Source organism: Amia ocellicauda, chromosome 16, assembly GCF_036373705.1.
Source record: "Amia ocellicauda isolate fAmiCal2 chromosome 16, fAmiCal2.hap1, whole genome shotgun sequence".
In the NCBI taxonomy this organism is placed as follows: domain Eukaryota; kingdom Metazoa; phylum Chordata; class Actinopteri; order Amiiformes; family Amiidae; genus Amia; species Amia ocellicauda.
Genome location: NC_089865.1, coordinates 7,579,304 through 7,601,940, shown reverse-complemented (window position 1 = coordinate 7,601,940; position 22,637 = coordinate 7,579,304). Strand labels below are relative to the sequence as shown.

Below are 22,637 nucleotides of genomic sequence, written 5' to 3'. Positions count from 1 at the left end.
AATATATTGCTGGTCTGCAGCATTAAAAAATTAAATAAGACACTTGAATTGGATAAGTTGAATTGACTTGAGACTTGAATTGAATAACCATCAGAATTATAACTTTTTGGACACACAGACCAGCAGTACGTTAGATCAAAAAAATGAAAACGTATTTATATATTGACAGATATGCTATTGATATCATATTATATTCATAGTTATTTTCTCTTTTGATTGTATTGAGAAATACTCCCTGCATTTTCGTGCTATATAAATTACACTTCATCAAGGGTATTTAGAGGTTACAAATATAAAACCTCTTTCCTTACAAGCAATATTAGCAAGGTTTTAATTAATTAAAAATAATGTAACTTTTCAAATCAGGACTTAAGTTGAATTACCTTGCTTGTAGGTTTACTAGCACGATTTTATTTTCCCAGTGTTCTCCCATTATCTGTTCATCGTTTATGATTGAAATACTGTTATTCATGCTTGTTTGAAAGCATCAGACCTGTTACCAAACAGGTGAAAGAAACTAACTTGTGGCCATTACATCATTATATAACCTACATTACCTACTTGACCATTCTTCAGTATAAAATATAGTCTAAAATCTGCTGAAGCATAAGGTAAATATTTTCTTTTTCAATTGAATTCTAACAAACAGAACCTCCAAAACAACACTAGAAAGAATAAAATTTGCAATCAATTAATAGACTCTACATGTTGTCGAAAAACAACAACCACCCTGAAGTAAGTTTGTGCTGCTTATTAAAAACTGTTCTGTGTATTTGATATATCACTGTAGGAATTTTGTTGCTAATTGGAAATAATTAACTTGGCTATCTAGAAAGCTTCAAAGTTATATTGTTCCTTTATGATGCTGTATAATTAATGTTTAATTTAACAGTAAAATGCTAATTTTTAGGCACAAATATTATTCATCTTTGCAATGTTCTATGTACTTAAATATTAATGGATACATTAAAAATAAGGACTAGGCATTATCCCTACACAGTGTATTCTATACTATGATATTTGATTTTGTTGATGTTGTTGTTCTAATTGGTTATATAACTTAGACATTACTATAATACTAGGAACTAAAACTAGGAACAGCAGCTTAGTTACAAATCATATATTTTGATATAGAGTTTGATATAAATTATACATATTATTCATATACATATACTATTGCACCATTCACAGGTATTCCTGCACGAATGTAGAATTTGCTTATTTTGTGTTATAATAGATACATGTATTTTAATGTCAAAATACATTTAATTGCTGTTTAATTGTGTTTGATATTGTATCCATCTTGAGGTGACAAACAGAATGTCCCTGCTAAAGGTTCCATTAACCTAAACGTTACATTGACAATTGTCTTTAGGGACATTGCTGTCTGAGAGAAATAAATGAATAAATACATATTTTATGTTTTCTTTATCTTTTGAAGTTGAGGTTCAGATGGCTATTGTTATTATTTGAGCAAACAGGTTGGAACGTATACATTTGTGGAATTTAATTTATCTTGTACATGCGTCATATACTTTATAATTATTTTAATCTTTAAAGTGACCTTATTCATTTGTATTTTGGGTGCTTCAAAATGATTTTTATGTTTGTATTTTTTACAACAATAATTGTAAAATGAAAGCCTATGTTTCAGTTTACAACTTTGGAGGACAGAATCCTTTGGTTTAGCTGAAAACAAATTAAGTTGGTTAATATCCCTTTACCAAATGGAATCAATCAGATAATCAATAATGCCTTTTATGTATATGTTCATATCACTAATCATTCCATTACATGTACCTAATATCTTTATTGCCAAATCTCTACTCTATGATATCCATCACTTTTAATTATATCTAGACTGTATTTAAAGAGTTTGTCTATTCTTCAAGCATTTGAAAGACATATTCATTCTTTGAGAAAGGGATTACGTAAGGTGTATTCGTAATGTCCCCCCTATACTATTAGGTTGACATTGCGGCGGATTTCATTTTAAATCTTGAGCTGAAATAAAATCAAGGGGTACACATTCCACCTCTTAGATAGGACATCCTTTCTCTCAAGCAAATGTTTTGTGAAGTTTAAAGATAGATTTCAGTAGACAGAGAGCTTTTAATAGAAGTTATGCCAAGGCAAGAAAATAGATGATGATGCATGTGGAAAGGCTGCTGGTGGAATTGAGCACATTGTTCATGATCCCTGGCTTCAAGCTGTCATTCAGGTACTGCAGATCTGATATTATCTTTATTGGGGTTATTTAAAAACAAATGTCTAAACACTCTGTTAGCTAGCAAGTCACATCCACTATAGCAATCTAATATTTCTGTAGATGTTAGAACCAATACACTATCATCCAAGCAGCTTACCTCTGTGTGCAATATTGGTACCTAAACAGTATATATGTTTAGTTCCCAGCTTTTTTTCTTTGCGGATCTAACATATATTTGTACCTGCCACTGATGACTCCCACAATGCACTGACAATTAGAATAATTGCCTTTATATAGCGTTAGTCTGCAATACATAAACATCTCGTTTTCCTTCTTCACATATATCTGGGTATTCCAGTAATGTGTCGGTTTCCTCCTTTTTTTTTATGAGACAACCAATATTCAGACATTTCATTCCCTGTACCTAAAATGCCAATGGTACAAAGCAACAAAAGGAATATTAAATTATGATGGGAAGGTGCCATGTTGTAGTCAGTGTTTTACATCTGACCTGGCTAGAGCAAGCAAGCAAGCTAACAGAAGTGCGAGTGCTGTAGAAGAGTGAAAGATGTACGTGCCTGGCTTGGATTACAGCTCTTATTGAACAAACAGCTGAACTGGGACTGAGTCATTGGTGTGCAGGCGGAGAAGGCAGCAGGACCTTCTCACATTGTCTTCTGTTTCTCAGGCTGGTACTGCTCAATTGGCAAGAAGAAGTCTCTTGGGGTGGTTTGGAATCCCACTGACAGGAATTTTAGCACGACAGGTGTTAACATATTTTAAAAAGCACAGAAGATAAAGGCATGATATCCTTTCACTAGCTCTCTCACACAGTTTTTTTTTTTTTTCTTTTTTTTTTTTTTTTTTTGCTTCAGTCAAAGGTGCCACCTGACACATTAGATGCCCAGGTGCTGCCCAGATAGAGTTACAGTACATAAATGGCTAATTCACTGCATGGATATGGGAACGCCAGCTGCCTGAATATTTTTCAAATATGAAATCATTTTGGATTCGCATGTCAACAGAAGGACTTGACATGCAAGACTGAAACAAACTCATTCTACATCTTACCACATCAGTACAATTCGCCATTGAGTTCTGCAATGTGTAGAACAAATTGAGTGGGCTTTGATGTTTGTAAAGTAAAACTTTGTAAATGTATTTCGAATGAATTGTAAACAGTTTTTTTTTTTTTTGGAGGTGGCCATACAAAGTGTGTGTGTGTGTGTGTGTGTGTGTGTGTGTGTGTATTTGTGTGTCTGTATATATGCTTGTATTTAGATGTTTTTGGATGTGTGTTAATTTAGCCCCAGTGTTGTGCAACTGTCTTGCCAGTGATCAGTATTTATTTAAATCAACAACTTAATCATGTAGATTTCACCTTTCAATCATCTACCAGATTAATAAGTTCCTTATCATGTTCTTCAATTTGATACAAATTAGGTGTTATTCTTTTTTCATCCTTCAACAAATACGAAACATATGCATTACAAGTCACATGCACGGCGTTTGGCAACAAGCTTTGCAGAATGACATTGTTACACTTGTTCATTCTATTGGTGTTATCAAAACCAATAAAATTACTAAAATTGTATTTTCTGAAGAAATTACAGACTTCCATTTGGCAAATATTAGACGATGCCTCTTTCAAAATGAATAACTGTATTTGATGGTGTATATGTGTTTTCTGTTCCCTCCCTTTTCTTTCTCACATAATTATTGTAGAATGACAAACACTTTTGGCATCATTAAAAGAGGAATTTAATTCTAATTACAAAGTAGTATGTGTGTTAGAGTAGAAGTGGCTACATGGACTAATTTGCTGGGTAGTCAGACAATTGATATTCACTCAAATATTTTTCATATGTATTCTAAGAAATACATCTTTTTTTTTTCCCAATGTTGTATTGAAGAGTAGAGAGAGAATCATATTGCATCATGGGTACCTCACACACAGAAACTAACTGTCTCTAATAATAACATGTGCTATATTGACACCTGAAAACATACATCAAAAATATATTTTTTAATGGTATTTTAAAGTACTGTACATTTTATCATACATTTTAAAAGCTCAAACTACTCTATGCATTTATTTTAATTCTCAACATAAATCTTCAGTAAAAGTTAGTTTTTTCTTCCCCATAAACATGTTGTTTTATTTCATTATTACCGAATCCTCAACAGAACTGAAGGTATATTAATGCACACTGTGGTTTTAAAGCAGCTTTCAGTGTAGATTTGCCCAACAGATGTTCACTTAAAAGACTTGACCTACGTGATTAATCTGTGCTCAATAATGTAATACATATATTGACCAGTGAAGGAATAGATTCCGATTTATGCCTGGATGTGAAATTCTTTACATGTGCTTCAAAAAATTGACTGTAAGGTGACTAAATCATAACTAAAGAACCATAGCTGAAACCTCCAGATTTTAACACACTCCCACCCACACACAAGTGTGTTACAGTTGTGCCAAAATCTGTACAAGATGTTCAAATACGGCTATTTTGAGCGGAAAATAATTATCTAAGGCAGATCTCATGCTACAATAATAAATGCTTTTAAGTGTTTTAAAATACATTGCACTTTCTGGAAGAGCATCAGCTGAAGGGAAGCAATTCTCAGTTTGTGTGAAATTTGTATTGGCACCCCACACCATTTGCATGTATTTTCTATAAGGTGCTTTCTTCATGACTTGGGCACAATTGTGCAACTAAATAGTACTGATTACTACAGAAAAGTGGAGCTCTGAACACAGATGATTTATACATATGTCACATTCATAGGAAGACAAGGAAAGCTTAAGAGGACCATGCATCTGACGGATGCCATGTTAATTGATATTGGTGCTTATCACGTTATGCGATGATAAGAATACAAAATAATAATAACAACTAGTAGTAGTAAGAGTGCCTGATCCAAGATATGTTAGAGCTAATACTACAATTGTATTATATAATTAAATCCCAATCATATAAAGTATTGTAAAGAAACATGATCAAGAATAGCTCCTACTGAATATATTAACCAGGTGCGCTGTGAAAATATCCATTTGTAAGCACAAAGACGTAGATGGAAATAAACTATAAAATGTAATTTAATCTCAGATTTTTATTAACAATATAATTTTATGAAAAATAAATAGTATTTAAATCTACACTTTTCAGATGAACATCATTTATTGACAATGGATAGATTAAAATAAATTAATTTACGTATTAAATAAACAAGCCTTACCAGTGAGCAATGACTTTAATTTAAATGAAAAAAGGAAACGTCTTAATTAATGAATATATGAAAGTGCTATATATGCTATTTCAATGGTTTCAACATTTTTTACTTCCATATGTCACCCAGACAGCACAAAAGCAAGTATGCACAAACATGTCACAGATTGAGTTGCATCAAGCCAAATAGCAGAATGCCACAATTCTAACAATACCACCAGATTTACTGTCACTGCTCCAATCTGTGCTGCAGAAAAGTCAATTGAAATTTTCTAAAGACAGAATTTCTAAACTGATATTAAAATCACACAGCATTTAACTAAATCTGTTCTGCCCTTAATAATCCTAATTAAGCATTAATGTTACATGTATGAGTACTCCAGTTCATAATGCATTGTAGCCTAGTGGCTAGAGACATAGGCAGGGTGTTTTGAGGTGTCTGATTACAGAAGAAAGAGACCCCTTAGGAAGTTAGTTTAGTGCCTTGATCCCAAAAAGCTGTCAAACTGGAAGGAAGAGTATACCGAGCACAATTATACATCGTGCTGTTTCCTCTGATAACATCTCAAAGCATATGTTTTCATCAAACTTTGAATTATGAATGTGTATTTATTTATTTATTTATTTAGTATAGTATAGTATCTGGTATGGTATGAATTCTAATGGATAGACCATTGCAATGTATAGTACAGCACTGTAAACCACATATGACCATATCCAGTTTGACATTTATTATTTTAAATGTGGTAAACAATATGTAGAAAAGCTATTTCAATTCAAATGTCAATATCAGATGTACTTATTTGCAAAGTACTACATTAATACATGCATTTTTTATTTCCAGGAATTCACTAATCTTCAAATCTTTAAGTACTTGGGATAAATGAAGAATGCTGTTCACTTTACCAAGCACTGAGCAAAATCGTCATTGTTTGTCCGGCCGTTCATTTTTAAGCATGGTAGCGCCAAGCAATATAACGGTGTTCACAAAAAGTGCAGAACACCATTATCATAGGTTGTTACAGATTTATCAGCCGTTATTATCTTATCATCATTATAAATTCCAGTACAGTTATCTAAATCAACATTGTAAAGTATATATTTTATTTCAATAATGAATTCTTTCATTTCATTTCATGTTAGCATATGTAACACACAATAGTTTAAAATAATACTTTTGCATTTTGGCCTGTATTATTTGACTATAGTGAGTCTTTTTTTGGGTTCCACGATAATGATATAACGATTCAAATCATCTGTGTCCCCAACTTTCTTTTTGTTTAATATCTGTAAGCAGAAATGCTAAAAAAAATAAAAAAAGTTCTAAATATAAATCTTCAGTAAAGTACTGGGCAGACATAAAAAGTCACCTCCATACATATTATGTACATTTTTACAGATAGGCCGCAAGAATGTTTCATGATTGCCAGTTTAAACAAAGCTGACTCTCAAGTGACACCCACTACACAGGACTCCCGCAACCCCATTATCATTGCTTGCAAGGGCACCCCCAGGAAAAGCATCATTCCAGAACAAACATGCTCGTTTAAATGTAATAAGAAAATAAGGAATTACAAATGCATTTCGACATGAATTGTGCCTAAAACTATTCTCCATGTTTATGTGCTATCGCAAAGAAATTATTTAACAACTAATGACATCTGGAAATTAAATAAGCAAGGTCTGTTACATGCAAGGGAAACTTTGTATATAAATTGCTGTAAGGTTTTGGTTTTGGTAAAGGATAGTGAAAGCTGGAAATTAAACTTTTTACATTTTGATTTATTTTATTTTTTAATACTTTAATATGTTTTACACAGGGGTAGGGTTGACTGTTTCTGGGCTTCGTGTTTGTGGCACCAACATCAGACCAGTTTCTGGACTGGGGTTAGGTGTTAGATGCATTTTTAAAAGACCACATGTTTCCGAGGGGGTTATATGTGTGTCACATGGTCCACAGCTTCCATCTGTCTATCTGTCCTTCAGTTGCTGATTCAAAACCTGGACCAGGTTAGGACCTTAAATGTAGAAGTCATTTAGTACAGCTAACAAGGGAGTTGTAGTGGATCAAAACCGTTTTTTTTCTACACTGTTCCAGGAGTGTGTGTGTTTGTGTGTATGTTGATTGGCAGCAACCATCAGTCTCCTGAGATCCTACCTATGGTGACTTTGAAGTGCTTTAGAGGATATTGCTAAATAGTTTGAATGTATATGCAATTATTGTCGTGCTTTGAACTCCCTGTCTTTTTTAACTTTGTTTTGCAGACTATGAGGAACTCTTTATGACTCCGTTGCTGTCATTGAATACTTGGTCCTTGAAATGAAAGCACAACAAATGTCATTTTATTAAAGCATTGCAGAATCCTAGTAACAAAAGGTTTTAAGGAGCACCACAGAGAAAAAAAAATAGTATTAGAAAGGATAAATTATTCTGTAAAGATCATTAGCTACAGACTTATTAAGATTATGGTCATAGAATGTTCCTCCTGTACGTTTAGTAGCTTGAATTCTTGATAATTAATGCCTTTTCCCAGTGGTATTTACATTTGATGGTCTGAAGTACAATTATGGGTTTGAAATCCTGTCCAAGACACATTTATCAAGCAGGAAGTATATGAACATTGGGAAATATTCACTCTTCAAGTAGGATTTACTAGCCAAAGCCGTTGGAAGTGTTTCACTGCCACTGATTGGAGCAGAGTGACTGGGTTTTGCTGATTTCTTCAGACAAAGATAGAGAGAGAGAGACAGAGAGAGAGAGAGAGAGAGAGAGAGAGAGAGAGAGAGAGAGAGAAGAAAGAGAGAGTGTGAGTGAGTAAAAGAGAGAGACATTTTTAAACTGTAGAGAGCAGCAGCAGCCTTTCAAACACAATTTTTCTGTGGTTAAGCAGTATGTTGGGAAAAAAACAGGGTAGTGGTTTACAACTTCTCACACTCACAGTATTATTATTATTATTATTATTATTATTATTACTATTATTACTATTGTTTTTATTTAAATTATAATTACTTTGTTTTATATTGCTTATAGTGCGTGTTGGCCTTAAAAATAAAGGACTTCTCACATTCTGGTGGGTTTCTATTCCTTTAATATGTTGGTATAGGGAATGTTATTGAAAATGATAACAAAACTGATGTATGCTTATTTATTCCCTAATGCACCACCTATATGATGTGTCTATTAGGCCTTATTTTAATGTCTTCAGTAGACAGAAAAATAAATTGTCATATCATAGCTTTTAATTTCAGAATTACGAGTCACTGTAAAAGGCAAAGTGTGCAATAAAGTGTCCGTATGTAAATTTGTGATGTTGACAACTTGATCTACACCCTTTTTTTAAATCTGCAGTTCTAGATTTTCTTTTCTCTTTTTCTATCACTCTTTTTTATTTTACTATTGATCTTTTTACTGTCAAAAAAATAAATCAAGCAAAGGTGCTGTTCAAAGTGATCGCCCAGCATTTTACTACTAGGCAATATTGCAATATTAATTTCCATTATAACCCTGTTAGCTTCATCAAAATCTGAAATACTGGCTGATGTTAAAGTTTATAGTGAAGTGATTCAAAATCATTTTGATCTCAGATGGTGACATGGCTGATTGGAAGGTGATATGGAACAATGAAAATACAATTAAATTATATATTATTATTTGTTATGAATGGAAAACAAAAAGATACAAAACACTATATAATGATCTGAATGGCTCAGCTGGTGTAAAACCATAACACTGGGATCTGGGTCCCAGTTCAGATCTGTTCTTTATATTCAGTGTTGGCCAATACAGTGTCATCGTCTCTGTCCACAGTATTCGGGGGACCTTCATGCAGCGATGAATAGAAATGGGTAACAGATCGATGGATATGTTTTATCATACAAGTATTTTGTCAATCGTAGGATATGAGAAGAGTGCATTTAAGTAATTTCATATGGTGTAGGCCTGCCCTTTGGCTCTTGATCGTGAAAGCATTTGGCCGTACTGTCGTCACATTTTGTGACAAGTGGTTATCGTGTTGGTAGATGTATGTACTCGCCATCAAACTCTAAAAATTATAGTCTGTCCCTTAATGGTTGGTCATTCTGATATACGTATTGTAGTAGACATGAATATAGAGACTTGTGATGTATGAGTCTTAAATTGTAAGTATGTGTATATTTGCATAAAGCTGTGCCTTGACTTGAGGGTTTGGGATTGTATCATATTCCTAAAGGTGATTTATGAATGCTTGTGATTCCCAATTCTGAAATTGTAAATATATGATTTAAGACTTAATAATGTAACACTATGTATGTTACTGCAACTATAGTGTATTCTACCTTCTCTTGTGTTTTCACAAAACAATTTCAGACAAATACCCAGAACTGAGCTTTGATTCTGTAACATTGTACAACTAAAATTCAAAATGTTTCAAAATGACTTTAAAATCAATTTATTGGGAGATTGAAAGGTCTTGAAGGACACAAATGACAGACATAGGATATTTTACATTCACATGGGTTAAATTGGTCAAATTATCAAATCTGTTGCTTCTATTTCAATTTGCAATTTGGCAGAAGGCTGGAATGAAAACACAGTTTTTTGGGAGAGAAAGTTGTCCCCTGTTTGAGATGCAGTCTTGCACATTATAGTATAGGTGCAGTTATGCAGACAAACAAACAAAAAATGAGTATTGCCATTGGTACGGGCACATTTAAAAAGCAAAAAGGAATTGAACAGGACCATTAATTACGAATGCTTATATCTATAATTATATAATTTAAAGTAAGAGTTAAAGTGGACAATGTGGAAATTCACTCCACCATCATTATAACACAGCTTTTCGCAGGCAAACATTTATGATAATGAGGTGATTACAATACATTTTAATCCAGTTTAAATACCAAGGTATGCAGCCTCATATGAGAAGTAACCTTATAATGAGAAATGAATTTAAGGCTTAAAACTAACAATAGATCTTAGGGTCCATTATAGCTGTCATTGAAGTAACCTTATTAACTGCAGGAAATTGTGCATTTGTTGTGTTAATAACGTCATAATGATCATTTGCACTGAAGTTATTTTTTATTCATAAATGTAGGCCTTCTCGTTCTAAAGTCAATGTTATGTGACAACACTGACCTTAATATCGCTATTTACAAAAGAGTTTTATTAACGCTGCAGTTATTCCATTTGCCATTGCCAAGTGCTCTTATTGCTTAGTTGAAATGAAACCAACAGGTCCAATATTTAGATGACAAATATTTTACCAATTGTGTTTTTTTTTTTTGAAAATCTGACATTGGAGATTGTGTTTTGTTGAGTGTACACTGTGAGGTGAATGATGTGTTTTCACGCGGAAATAACTGATGTTATGGCCTTAGCAAGCCTCACATGATAAAATGCATAAATAGCTGAAGTTATAGAAATTACATCTATGGTCTGATAACTTTTTTAGTTTTTTGCATTATAGGCTATATATCAAAGAGCATGTAATATTTGCTATTTGGAGAAATATATACCTTTTAATTCAATTTTACATTTTTTTTTTTTTTTTTTAACTTGGGTCAGAAAATATGACATTCAAAGTATTTGCCTTTTGGAGGAATGCCGAGTTTTTCCTGCAAAATAGAGCTGTTTAATCTATCTTGATTTTTTATTTTTTTTTGCACACTTGGGAATTTAATTTTGTCTGAGTGAGTTATATTCCTGACTTGACATGGTAGTTTTTATAGTATGAGGCCTAAAACAATGCATACTGAATTGAAACAATGGTGCTTTAGCATCTTCTGGAAGGTGGATGTGGCACGGACACAAAAAGCACATTCCTGTGGTCCCCAGTTGCCCTCCTCTCTCGACTCTAAGGATCCTTCAGCTGACTAAGTTCTAGCGACTTTCTGACAATGTAACATTGGAGAAGTAAGACTCTGGGATACAAACCAAAGACTAAATTAAAATATTTTGTACATTTCTTGCTAAAATCAACTGCTCCTCAAAGTAGATGTTACCTAAAGAATATAAATGTATGAGTGTATGTAGAATGAGGAAAGCTCATTTGGTATTAGCAGTTATGAAAATAATTGCTCATTGGTGAGGAGGGTTATGCAAGAATGGAAATAAACAATATCGCTGTGTAAATGTGATGGTTATTTATTTATAGTTCACAAAAAAACATGTAAATTGAAACATGTAAATTGAAGTTTTGTGTAAATAATGAGATGCACCTCACTGAAAGAGGGTTGCATCATTTATATCCTGTTGTAATAACACTTATTTGAGAGAGGACAAAGTTTGATTCATATGTGTGGCAACCAATCACAAGTTTCATAGAGTTCTGCCCATGATGCATGGAAATTTCCAACTGCAACTTGTTATTGTATAATAAAAATGACAAACTGTTATTTATTCCCATGTTTCAACTGCAAACAAATCAATTTCAGAACTGGGTAAAACATACATATTTCTGAAGTAAAGAATGTCACACTGTGGAGGGAAGACCACAGTGCTGGGGGCTAGTTACAGGCAGGGTCTAGGAAACCAGGCATTCAAAAGGCAGGGTACGTCGAAAGAAGTGCAGCTTTATTATATAGTGCTTAGGAGTCACATCCAAGAGACATACAAAAACCCAAACAGAAACCTGTCTCCAACTAATAAATCACACGCACAAGACTCACACACGGCTACCAGTCCCGATCGCAATCCGTAATCAAAGTCCTAGTTCATAAATTAAAGTCTGTGACCGTATTAGTATCTCTCTCTCTCTCTGATGTAAGCTTATTGTATTTTGTACTGTTTTATTACTGCACTTTTGTAATGGTTAAAATGTTTATTAAGGGTATTTTAAGGGTGTCAGCTAAGAACTAAATAATAATAATATGAAGTTAAGCATTATATTTAGGGTTGCATTTAGGTCTAGTCTAGGGTTAGAGTCCCTATCGAACTTAGCATTTGTTTAGCATTTGTGTTTCTACTGAGTCATCTCAATTATTAGTAGAATTGTGTGGGCCTAGCTTCAAGTTTTAAGTTAAGTTGGTTGTACATTAATGGCATTATATATATAAAATAATACAAAAATAATTACTTTATTTTTAATTTGTTTGCAGATAACAACTGACACCGGAAATGAATTTCTTCTCCAAGCGGAGAGTTCTTCAACAATATGTAAATGGTATGAAGCTATTCACAAAGCAGTTGAACGTGGGGTAAGTATGTGTGAAGGATGTTTAGCATAATTCCCAGATTTTAATTTGACTTAAATTTAAGGTTGAAGATAAAATTTGAATCACCTTTCCAAGACTCTTATAAATGTATATCAAACTGCAACTTTATGGAATAAATATCATATTAACCATTGATTTGTATTCTGTCCCTAATGTCAAGTTTTATTAATCCACTTTAACGCTTTTGTTTCCTAGTCAAAGGGACACAAATCGTTTCACGGCGTTGTTCGGAAATCCTCCAGCACAGAATTTTTGAATAGATGTGGGTCTGAATCTCCTGTTGCCAAGGAAGCCAAGCCAGAGCACAGAAGATCATTAAGTAAGAGTTGTTTATGTATATTTCAAGTGCAAGTTATTCTGGATCAACATTTTCTTGAATTACAGAGCGTTTTAGCTGGTCAACCTCACTCTCACATTTCTAGGATCTCTCTAATTCATATGAGCAAAGCATGAGTTAATGTTTTGGTGGATTTAGTCTCAGATGCTTGTTGGCTCTGAATATACAAAACCAATCCACCTGGGCTGGAGTTAGTGGCAGATGGGTAAGTCAGCTGCACACCAAAAGTGCTCTATAACCAGAGTTTGTTTACAAAAATCATTATATTTATTATATGGGGAGGCAGGTAGGTCGGCACAGTGCCTGCAGCCATGACCATGGGACAAGCGTGTAATTGCAGTTCTCGTAGACATAATGTTAGAAGCACCATAATGATGGAAGAATCAAAACATATACAAACTGACACTACTGTGTAATATCCATGTTTTTGAGAAAATGTAATTGTTTCATTATTAAGACAAAAAATAGTCACGGAAAAGTATTCAGAGATGTTGTGCATGGTTTGCTTGATCATACAATGCTCCAATAATCTGAAAAATCATGACAGCATGTTGATTATAATCTCTGATTATTGGCATTGTTATATTTTTGTTTATACACCCTAAGATCTCAGAAGAGATTGGGCTGACCCAGACCTAATAAAACCTCCAAACATATTTGTGGGTCAATGGTTTTCAGATTTTCATATGGATTTACATAATAGACAGATATTTGCATAATTGTTGCATGACATATGCTGACATAATACTCATTAGCATATTATCATGTCACATTTTGCTAAAAATTAATTGAAGTCAACATTTTCCTATATAATATGGGGTACAAGTTAATATAGTTCTAAACAATGCACTTAACAATAAACCTGCTTAAATATCTTGTTTAAAAATAAGGTTGCTTTCATAATTTCAAACAGGGTCATTCTAATTTATCTCTTCATCGTGCTTGACTTACACTTACACTGAGCTGAGCTTCTTCTTACACAACATTTAAACATATTACATCTATGATAGCAAATAATAATTATACTATTATATTTGCTGTTTCAGATTTAACAGTCATTAATGTTTGCTGATACATACACATACATTTTTAAGACATATATTTAATAGACATATAAGACACACACACAGCAAATTGTAGCTGATACCTTTACTTTTTAAAACTAAACTGCATTTTCACTTACAGTACCAGTAGAACAATATATATGTGACTAAAACAAATGCCAGGGATACTGAGCTGTTTGATACACTTTAGTGTTATAATCATATCATATGCGTTTTAATTATGGATCCCCTTAGCTGAAATTAAAGTAATATACAGAATGTCGTAACTCAGTTAACCAAAAATTCTGCAGATTAAAACATTAATGGCACATCTAGATAAGGAATTCAAGCATATAAACTGGCATAAATTGGCACTTGGATGCTACACAAATGAGATGTCTTATTTAAAGTTGTTACAAATATATCCAAGTAGTACATACACACTTGGATTCTTTGTAGCTGTTATTATTGTATGTTATTATATATTTACCAAGTAGCTATTTATTAATGTATTTATGTTTATTGTCCTTGATGGTTAATGATATGGAGTAAGCAAGTCTTGAAGCATTCTCTGGATGAGATACAAATGACCTGTAGATGATCATGGGAAATCACAGATTGCTCATATGGTAGAACCTTCAATAGTGGAATTTGATTGTGACATAGTTTCGAATGCGTTGTCGAGATTGATGTTCTTTTCATTATTTCCATAGTCTACAGAGTAATACCCGTTTTTTTGTTTTATATTGTTTGACAACACAATACAAATGATATAAAGACAGAAAATGAAAATAACTGATCTTAACCCCTGTTCTCATCAGTCAGTAATGGGCGATCTTAGACGTGTTGACTTGATGGTTTTGTTTCGAATGCTTTTCATATTAAATAAGTGCATCAATATATAACATGTTTGAAAACACATGGCATTTTAATTTCTCTTTATATACCATCAAATAACAGGCACTCTTTTTACAGTACTACCCTTTATCTATATACATTTGAAATGTAAGTTCAAAGGCAGTTGACCAGTATTTTTTATCAGCTCTGTGAGGCTCATGGTACTACTGCTAGCACACACACACACACACACACAATTGTACACAATCACAAACTATAAGTGTTTTAACATAAAACTCTCCACATTAAACAACATATATGATAACAGTTGCATTTTCTAATGACATTAAGATTCAGTCGTGTGAACCACAGTGTCTCGAGGTTCTTTCTTGACTGCTCTTGTTTTCTGTCATGGCCAGGCATTTAGGTTTGGTTTACTGCAGTCATTATGAATCAAATTAGCAAGCCCCATTATTCCTAAAGAACACAGCAAACCATGTGGGGACAATGTGTGGGATGCACATTTAGTTGCAATATCATGCTTAACATAATATACAATATTCCACCTCTCTTTATTGCTTAGAAAATAATTCCTAGCCTCCTTAGCAAGCTTATTCGTGCAGTTTTGAGTCACGCCAGAAGAGACGTATGTATCACCTGAATGGGTTTAATGTGTGACCTCTCAAAGTCTTTTCATATCATTCCCATCAGACTGTGATTCTACATTTGCAATGACAGACGAGATGCATTCACTGCTTCTTCTAGACCTTATGTGTATTAAGCTGATTATTATTCAAAGCACATCTTCATTTACCTTCTGATTGTCTCTGTGTTTACAATTTGTTCCCTCGGCCCATTTGTTATCCCTAACTATTATACTGCTCTCTTTGGCAGCAGCTCACCAATTAATTGTACCTGTTACTGAGATATGTTTTCAAGACTGTGCTAAAGAACAAGCAGTGCATCTTTCTAATAGTTTCAGTTTTCACTATATTATATATATACGTATATATATCTTGGCAAATATATCGTCAACTTTCACAATATTACATCATCGTTAAGAGTAATCACTGTTACTCTTTTCCTGTTTGCTATTTTTCATGATTTTATTCTTGTACTATTGGAAGATAGTCTTAATTATTCGTATCCATCTTGCCAATTATATAAGCAACTTTTAGAGTAACTGATTTTGTGGTTTTATTATTAAAAGTATGAATGTGTAGATAATTTCTTCTTGGTACTTGGTGCCTTTTTCGATGCAAAATCTTTCATTTTTATGAATCATACATGTTAGCTATTTGAGTCTTTTAAATTGCACTGACCTCAGATACATAAAGTGTCTTAATTGCTTGTTTATTCTTCAGCTGATTTGTTACTATTTATTTCTGTTTTTTTGTGTAGTGGCTTTTTCACTCACTTGAGGCGATCAAGTGCTCAGATGTGTGCCTGAGACGGCCGTTTGAAGCCAGGCAGTAACCTGAATGTCCACACTAGCTGTGTGTATATGTATATATGCATACTTGACAAAGGAATATAGCAGAAAAACTCTGATTTACTTTTACATTCATCTTGTACTGGAACAAGTTGCCCCCACAAAGTAATATGAATAATCCAAAGTGGCAGATGTACCCTAGACCATGGAAGCCAACATAAATATTATTTTACATAACTTTAAAATATAAATATTGGACATCTTACCTTATAACATGTAAGCTTTAAATAAAATGTTCAGAATGTCTCATCCAGAGAGATAAATTATACATGTGACTTCCATGGCTAAATAAGAAAAATGGATTTTGAGCAATTCATATTGTAGACATTAAAAGCAGCCTATAAAACCCATTTATCACGTCAAACAGATAAGCACCACATGTTTTTAGTTCTGCTGTTATATTGTACAATGGCATTGAGTTTTTTAGTTTTTTTTTCCCCCAATGAAATTAAGGGAAATTGTCTTTCCCAAGAAGAGGAAAAGACTGATGGACAAATTAATTAATTTAGATTAATAACATTACATTAAACATTTCAAATAGCAAGTGATCTGTTGTTGAACACTGCAGGTGCATGATTTTGGTTTATGAAACTCTTAACATAGTGGAACCTATTCATCAACCTTTTTTGTGTGTGTGTTCAATCCATATAGCATGGGGTTACTGTATGGGAGTGAATCTGGATGCTCTCTTTCTTCTGTGTGTGTCAATACACAGACCCTACCATACTTGCTACCTGAGCACTGGCAGTACAACAACAGAAAACTTGTTTCTCTTGACCTCAAATATAGATATATCTTTTAAGTTTACCCTTAAATTTGTTTTATTTTATTTTTTTCCATATCAGAATTGTATGATCATACATTTGTTGAACACATTCAGAAACAAATAACATCGCTGAGAGTTACTGCTCTGAACAGGCTCTCTGTAGTGTACTCAATCCTTTTTTATCCAGTTTTAATTTTCAATTGCTGGCAAAATGGAGAATCCTATCTATGGTTATTGATTAGGAAGGGCTTACTTAGAGAGCTCTCAGGAGAGCGGTGGTGTAAAGATAGGTACTGTGATCAGTAAATGCTGCCGACTGCATTGCTTTGTAACCAGTATTTACTTTGAGGTGAGCTTCATCAAGAGAAAGTCAAATCACAAGTTGTCTCTGTGGATTGCTCAGTTTCAACTGGTCTCTCTTTAACAGCCTTTTTCTCAGAGTCTTTGTCTTGATTGAAACGTGGCATTTCAAAACCTGTCATGCTTTTAATGGATTATCTCCTTTTCATCAGTCATGTTTAATACTGAAATAATTTGCACATCATTTGAGATATATTTGCTTTGAAACACTTACCTTAATCATTTTCTTTCTTTCCCTCCCCTTGAGACTTCTATTGCTTAAAAGATACTTAAAAAGATACTTACTTGTTTGCTTGAGCAGAAAAAAACCGAAAACTTTTGCAACTTCACACCATTTGGCATCCTTGGAAAAACAAAATAACAGAATGTGTCGGAAAAATCTTCACGTCTAGTTTAATTAAAAATCGCGATACTAACAATTTGTCTGTATGTAAGTCTATATATACAATACAGCATTTTCTATGTTTTTGTTTGTCTATTTGTTTGTTTTAAAAAGGCAATATTAAATAAGAAGAACTGTCCCAATAGTTGTGAACGTCACAGCTCTGAATATTGCAATGGCATTTCTATCTGTATTAAATAGAAAATATAGGGAGCAAGTTCCTCGTCTTTCCAATACAAATTGCTTAATTGCGTATACCAGTAATATTTAAGAGAGCTTGTATTTATTATTATTTATACACATATTTGGAACACCTCATTTTGGTTTTACTGTAGTTGCCGTGAAATACTTGTGCTCTATTCATTTTGAGCTTATTGGAGGTGTTTATTACAGATTTCTTTTAGCTGGTTTGGATCTGCTTAAAAGCCTGATAGGCTTAACTGCTGTTTTGATCTAAAATTTTGATGTTTAAAGAGGCCAGTTGTTCATCAGACTTGTGGGAAACATACCATGACTGTTTATACACACTGAAAACAAAAGCAAATGCCTTTCTGAATCATGGGAATTCTTTTACTAATAACTAAAGTCAACATGCTGTAATGTATAACCTCAGGCAGTGTTTTGGTTCTGTGTAAACTAATCAGATGTCTAAATACTTTACCTTTTACATGTTCTTGTGGGCATACAGAAATGTATAATACAAAACAAAGCAGAGATAAATAAAGTAGTTTGTTCACTGGGAGTGTAGCAGTTCATATGTTGACATGGTTTCTATATTGTAACTGATTTTGCGAGCTGCTACATTTAGATGTGTGCTGGAAAATGCTAGCCCTGTCATGAACACAGGCATTAACACGGTCATTGGTTTAGCTCCATAGCCCATATTTGACCTAAAGTTAATAGAGAATGAGTAAAAAGAGTTACATATATCTGCTGACAGCCATTGTTGAAAAGGAAAGCACGCATAGAAAGCAGCCACACAAAGTCAGGAGTTAGGGCGTGCAATGGCTATTGTAGACCTTGGATCATTTTTTCTCTGTAGGAAATCCGTTGTTGACTTAGTTGTGTGTGTTAGAGTATTGTTGTGTGGTGTGAAATCACACCCTGTTTTCCTATGGCCACTGAGTATTATGCCATGCTTCCTTCAACCATACAAATATTAGGCAGAACTGCAGATTTATGGAACCTCCTTCACTGCAGACATTATGAACTTTTCATGATCGACTTTTGTTTTCCTTAGTTGTATTCTTCATCATCAACCCATGAGGGACGTGAACAATACTGATGAGCTTACTCTACTTATTATAGTAAATTATTTATGGTGACTGACAGATCCTGTATTATTTGGGCTACATGTTGATGACATTGTTACACTGTATGCAGGCAGAAAGTATTAACAAAAAACCTGCAACAACTGTGTAGACAAGTTGGCTTCAGGACAACCTAATTCAATTAGTTGGTGGATCTTAAACATACATATCATTTTCAGCCAATTTAACATACCCGAAACCAAATAATAACAAAATATATTGCAACAACTTGTGTTTAATAATAGTACAGTACACCCTTGTTACAGTAGGGATGTGTAGGGGTATTATTCTCAGCTTGAATACAGTGTTAGATACTAAACAAAAGCCTCATGAATAAAAAAGGTTGCTTTACTTCTTTGAACATCTCATATTCAGCGTATTCACTGGGGAGTATGCAAAAATACCCCCACATATCATTCAATACAGTATAACAAGTCAATTGAAAAAAACATTTAATCTAATAGTACAGTCAGTGTTTAAGCAGGAAAAGTATGTAACATAAATATACATCGATTCCATCCACAAACAAAATAAAAACTTGTTTAAACACGCTGGACTGTTAAAATGGGACTGATTTATTTATTTATTATAAACAATAATGTATTTCTCACTTCCTTTGTTAAAAGATAAATAGCACAATTCCAATACTTGATGTAAAGTCTTGAAGAGTTATCCAAGATGCAATGGGGCTCATCATTTATGTACAAGTAACAGTTAAATTACTCCCCTGGACTCCCAGCAGTCTTCGAATCCCTAATTAATTCCCTTTCATTCAAACTGTTGAGATCTTTGGTTATGCATGGACTGTATCATGGAAGGTAATCTTCCATTGTCATAAGAAATTTGTATCATAGATATGTGTACTTGAGTTAAAATGTATTTAAGTATTTCAATTCAAATAAAGAAAGAACAGGTCGAAATTATTTTTGTTTGTAGCTTTTGAGCTGCAAGTTTGATTAGTGCAGACAAATGACATAAATAAACATGGATAACTTTCTATGTCACAATGATTAATCTTCCATTTCATATTCCCTACAACATGCTTAGCACTCGACAGGAGCAAAGAAAATCTAAAATGAAAAACTTTAAAAGCATCGATGCAGTCAGTTGGAGTTACTTAAGTCTTAAACTAATGGGATAATGACAAAAGTCACTAGGATAATTTATGAGCGTGCTTATCTCTGAAGTAATTTTTCACCATAATCTTTTAATGTGGTGCTCTCTAGTTAATGCTGTTGTATTCCTTATTAGAAATGATATGCTCAGATACAAAGGAAATAAGGTTCAGAAACAGTAGTTTAACTGCATTAATTCATACTTCATTTTTTCAACCCTACAAATCCAAGGGATTTCCGAGGTTTAAATTCCCTCCATTTAGATTTTATTTTGTTTATCAGCAGATCTAAATAAAGATAGTCATGTCAGATTCCACTAGTGTAATTCACTTATACAATTAAATTATTACAGATACTTTAAGCTATCTTTAAATGTATGCACATATATATATATATATATATATATATATATATATATATATATATATATATATATGTATAGAGAGAGAGTGAAAGTTAAAAAAAAAAAAAAAAAGCAACAGGATTACCTTTAATTACAAGCTGTGCTAGGGAATAGATTCAAGTGTTAAAACAAGGCCAAAGACTATTAAAATGTATTTCAACTAAGTGGAGACACTTGAAATAAATTGGTTTTGCCATACACATGATGTGAAACAATCAATAGTACTTTAACCTGACATGCACTGTCAATACGCATTGGTCCAGTTCAGAAACTCTTTAATTGATAGTTCTTGAAAAAAGCCAATGCTTACAACATACGTTAAAAGCACTCTCGTGTACCCTTGTGGTAATTCATTATTGCTTAACTCATAGGATCATGGCTTTGTAAATTGAAATCAAAGACAAATACGTTATTGGAAAAAAAATGTTATAGTTGCTTTTAAATCAGGGATTCATAAAAGCACATTGTTACATATTTTTGAAAATTCTTAGCTAATATAGTGTTATATAGGTTTTTGGAAATATATGTAACTATTTTTGGTAGATATACCATTGATACATACATTCTTGACAGTTACACAATTTGTTTGTATTGGAAAATACTGATTGTATAGCTTGAATTACATTTCAACAAGTGTATGAATACATTTGAAGGCTACTATGTATGTGTACAGCCCATATATTAGAACAGGTGAAAGAAAATAATGTGGAAACTTTCAATGCACACATTTTCTAATTCACTAATCATCAGTTATCAGAGAGCTGGGACCAAACAATTGAGTTATTCCAATTACATTCCATTATTGAAAGATTGTTTCCCCCTAGTTTTTGCTAATACAGACATGTTTGCACAGAAGCAAATTGCCATGTCTGTTGCTTTTTCTGTGTAAACTGCAATCCTGGCAAAGGCACCACATTTTACTTCTTATAAGAAGTGGCAGAAATACTTGAAGGTAATAGTAGGCAATCCCAACCAAATTATATCACAAATAATCAATTTCACATAAAATATTAAAGATGAGCTAGTCTTTCGTACACACGGCAAAGCATTTTTGAAGTACTTCCAATAGGCAGACATCTTTTATTTTTGGAATTTTTAGCACCCTCCTCAAATACCTGTAATGATTCTGTATGCCAGACGTACTTTGGGCAACCAGCTGTGAAGTCTCTTGGGTGCATCATTTTCTGATTGCAGTTGGACATTGGGAAAGACAACAGTTTGCTAATGATCAATAAAACACACAGAGTAGCCCAAATAAACATTTAAGAAACATACCGATATATATATTTTTTTTAAATATCCTCTTCGACCAAAAATATTCCAGCATTGAATATTAGAAAAAAATAAAAACACAAGCGTATCAACATTCTGTGTAAATAGAGATATGGCACCAAAATGTAGACACTTACCTTGCAATATCGCTCTTTGCAAGCAGTGATTTAAGAAGAAGAATTGCGGCATCTGTGATGGCTCTAATACCACAATTTCTGTGTGAGTGTAGCTTTAGTAAATTACCACTTTAAGCAAAGAGTTCCAAACACATGCCTCTTGTTTGCAGGTGGTGAAAAAATATTTTTTAACTTAGATGATATTAGTCTCAAGCTTCTAAGGAATTACAGTAGGAAAAATATAAGATTTCTTTGATCCATCATGTACCATTTCTTATTTTCGATTTTTTCTTATTGACTTTAATGACTGATATTTCACATACACATCTGAATATTTAAAGTTTGGTATAGTTATAGTGCGTTTGAAGATATTGATTTTAGAATGTTTATCTATAATATTTAATTTTAATGTGCTAGCAAAAATCTAGTATCCTCAGGCAAAAAACTAAAAAAAAAAAACGTACAAGTTTCATGTATTGCTTTTTCTAGAAGATGTTTCTAAATGAAAACATGGCCAACATTGGTATTAACCCCTTATGAACTTACCAGGTAACATTCCTGTGAA

General features: G+C 33.1%; 1 protein-coding gene across 1 annotated transcript in view; it reads left to right on the top strand.

Annotated features, from left to right (window-relative positions):
• Window positions 1-22,637, top strand: part of arhgap15 (Rho GTPase activating protein 15) — a 168,325-nt gene that overhangs the window by 73,820 nt on the left and 71,868 nt on the right. The window contains exons 7-8 of the mRNA XM_066687728.1: window positions 12,523-12,621; window positions 12,835-12,958. Coding sequence (XP_066543825.1) covers window positions 12,523-12,621; window positions 12,835-12,958 — 223 coding nt within the window. The remainder of the gene's footprint in view (window positions 1-12,522; window positions 12,622-12,834; window positions 12,959-22,637) is intronic.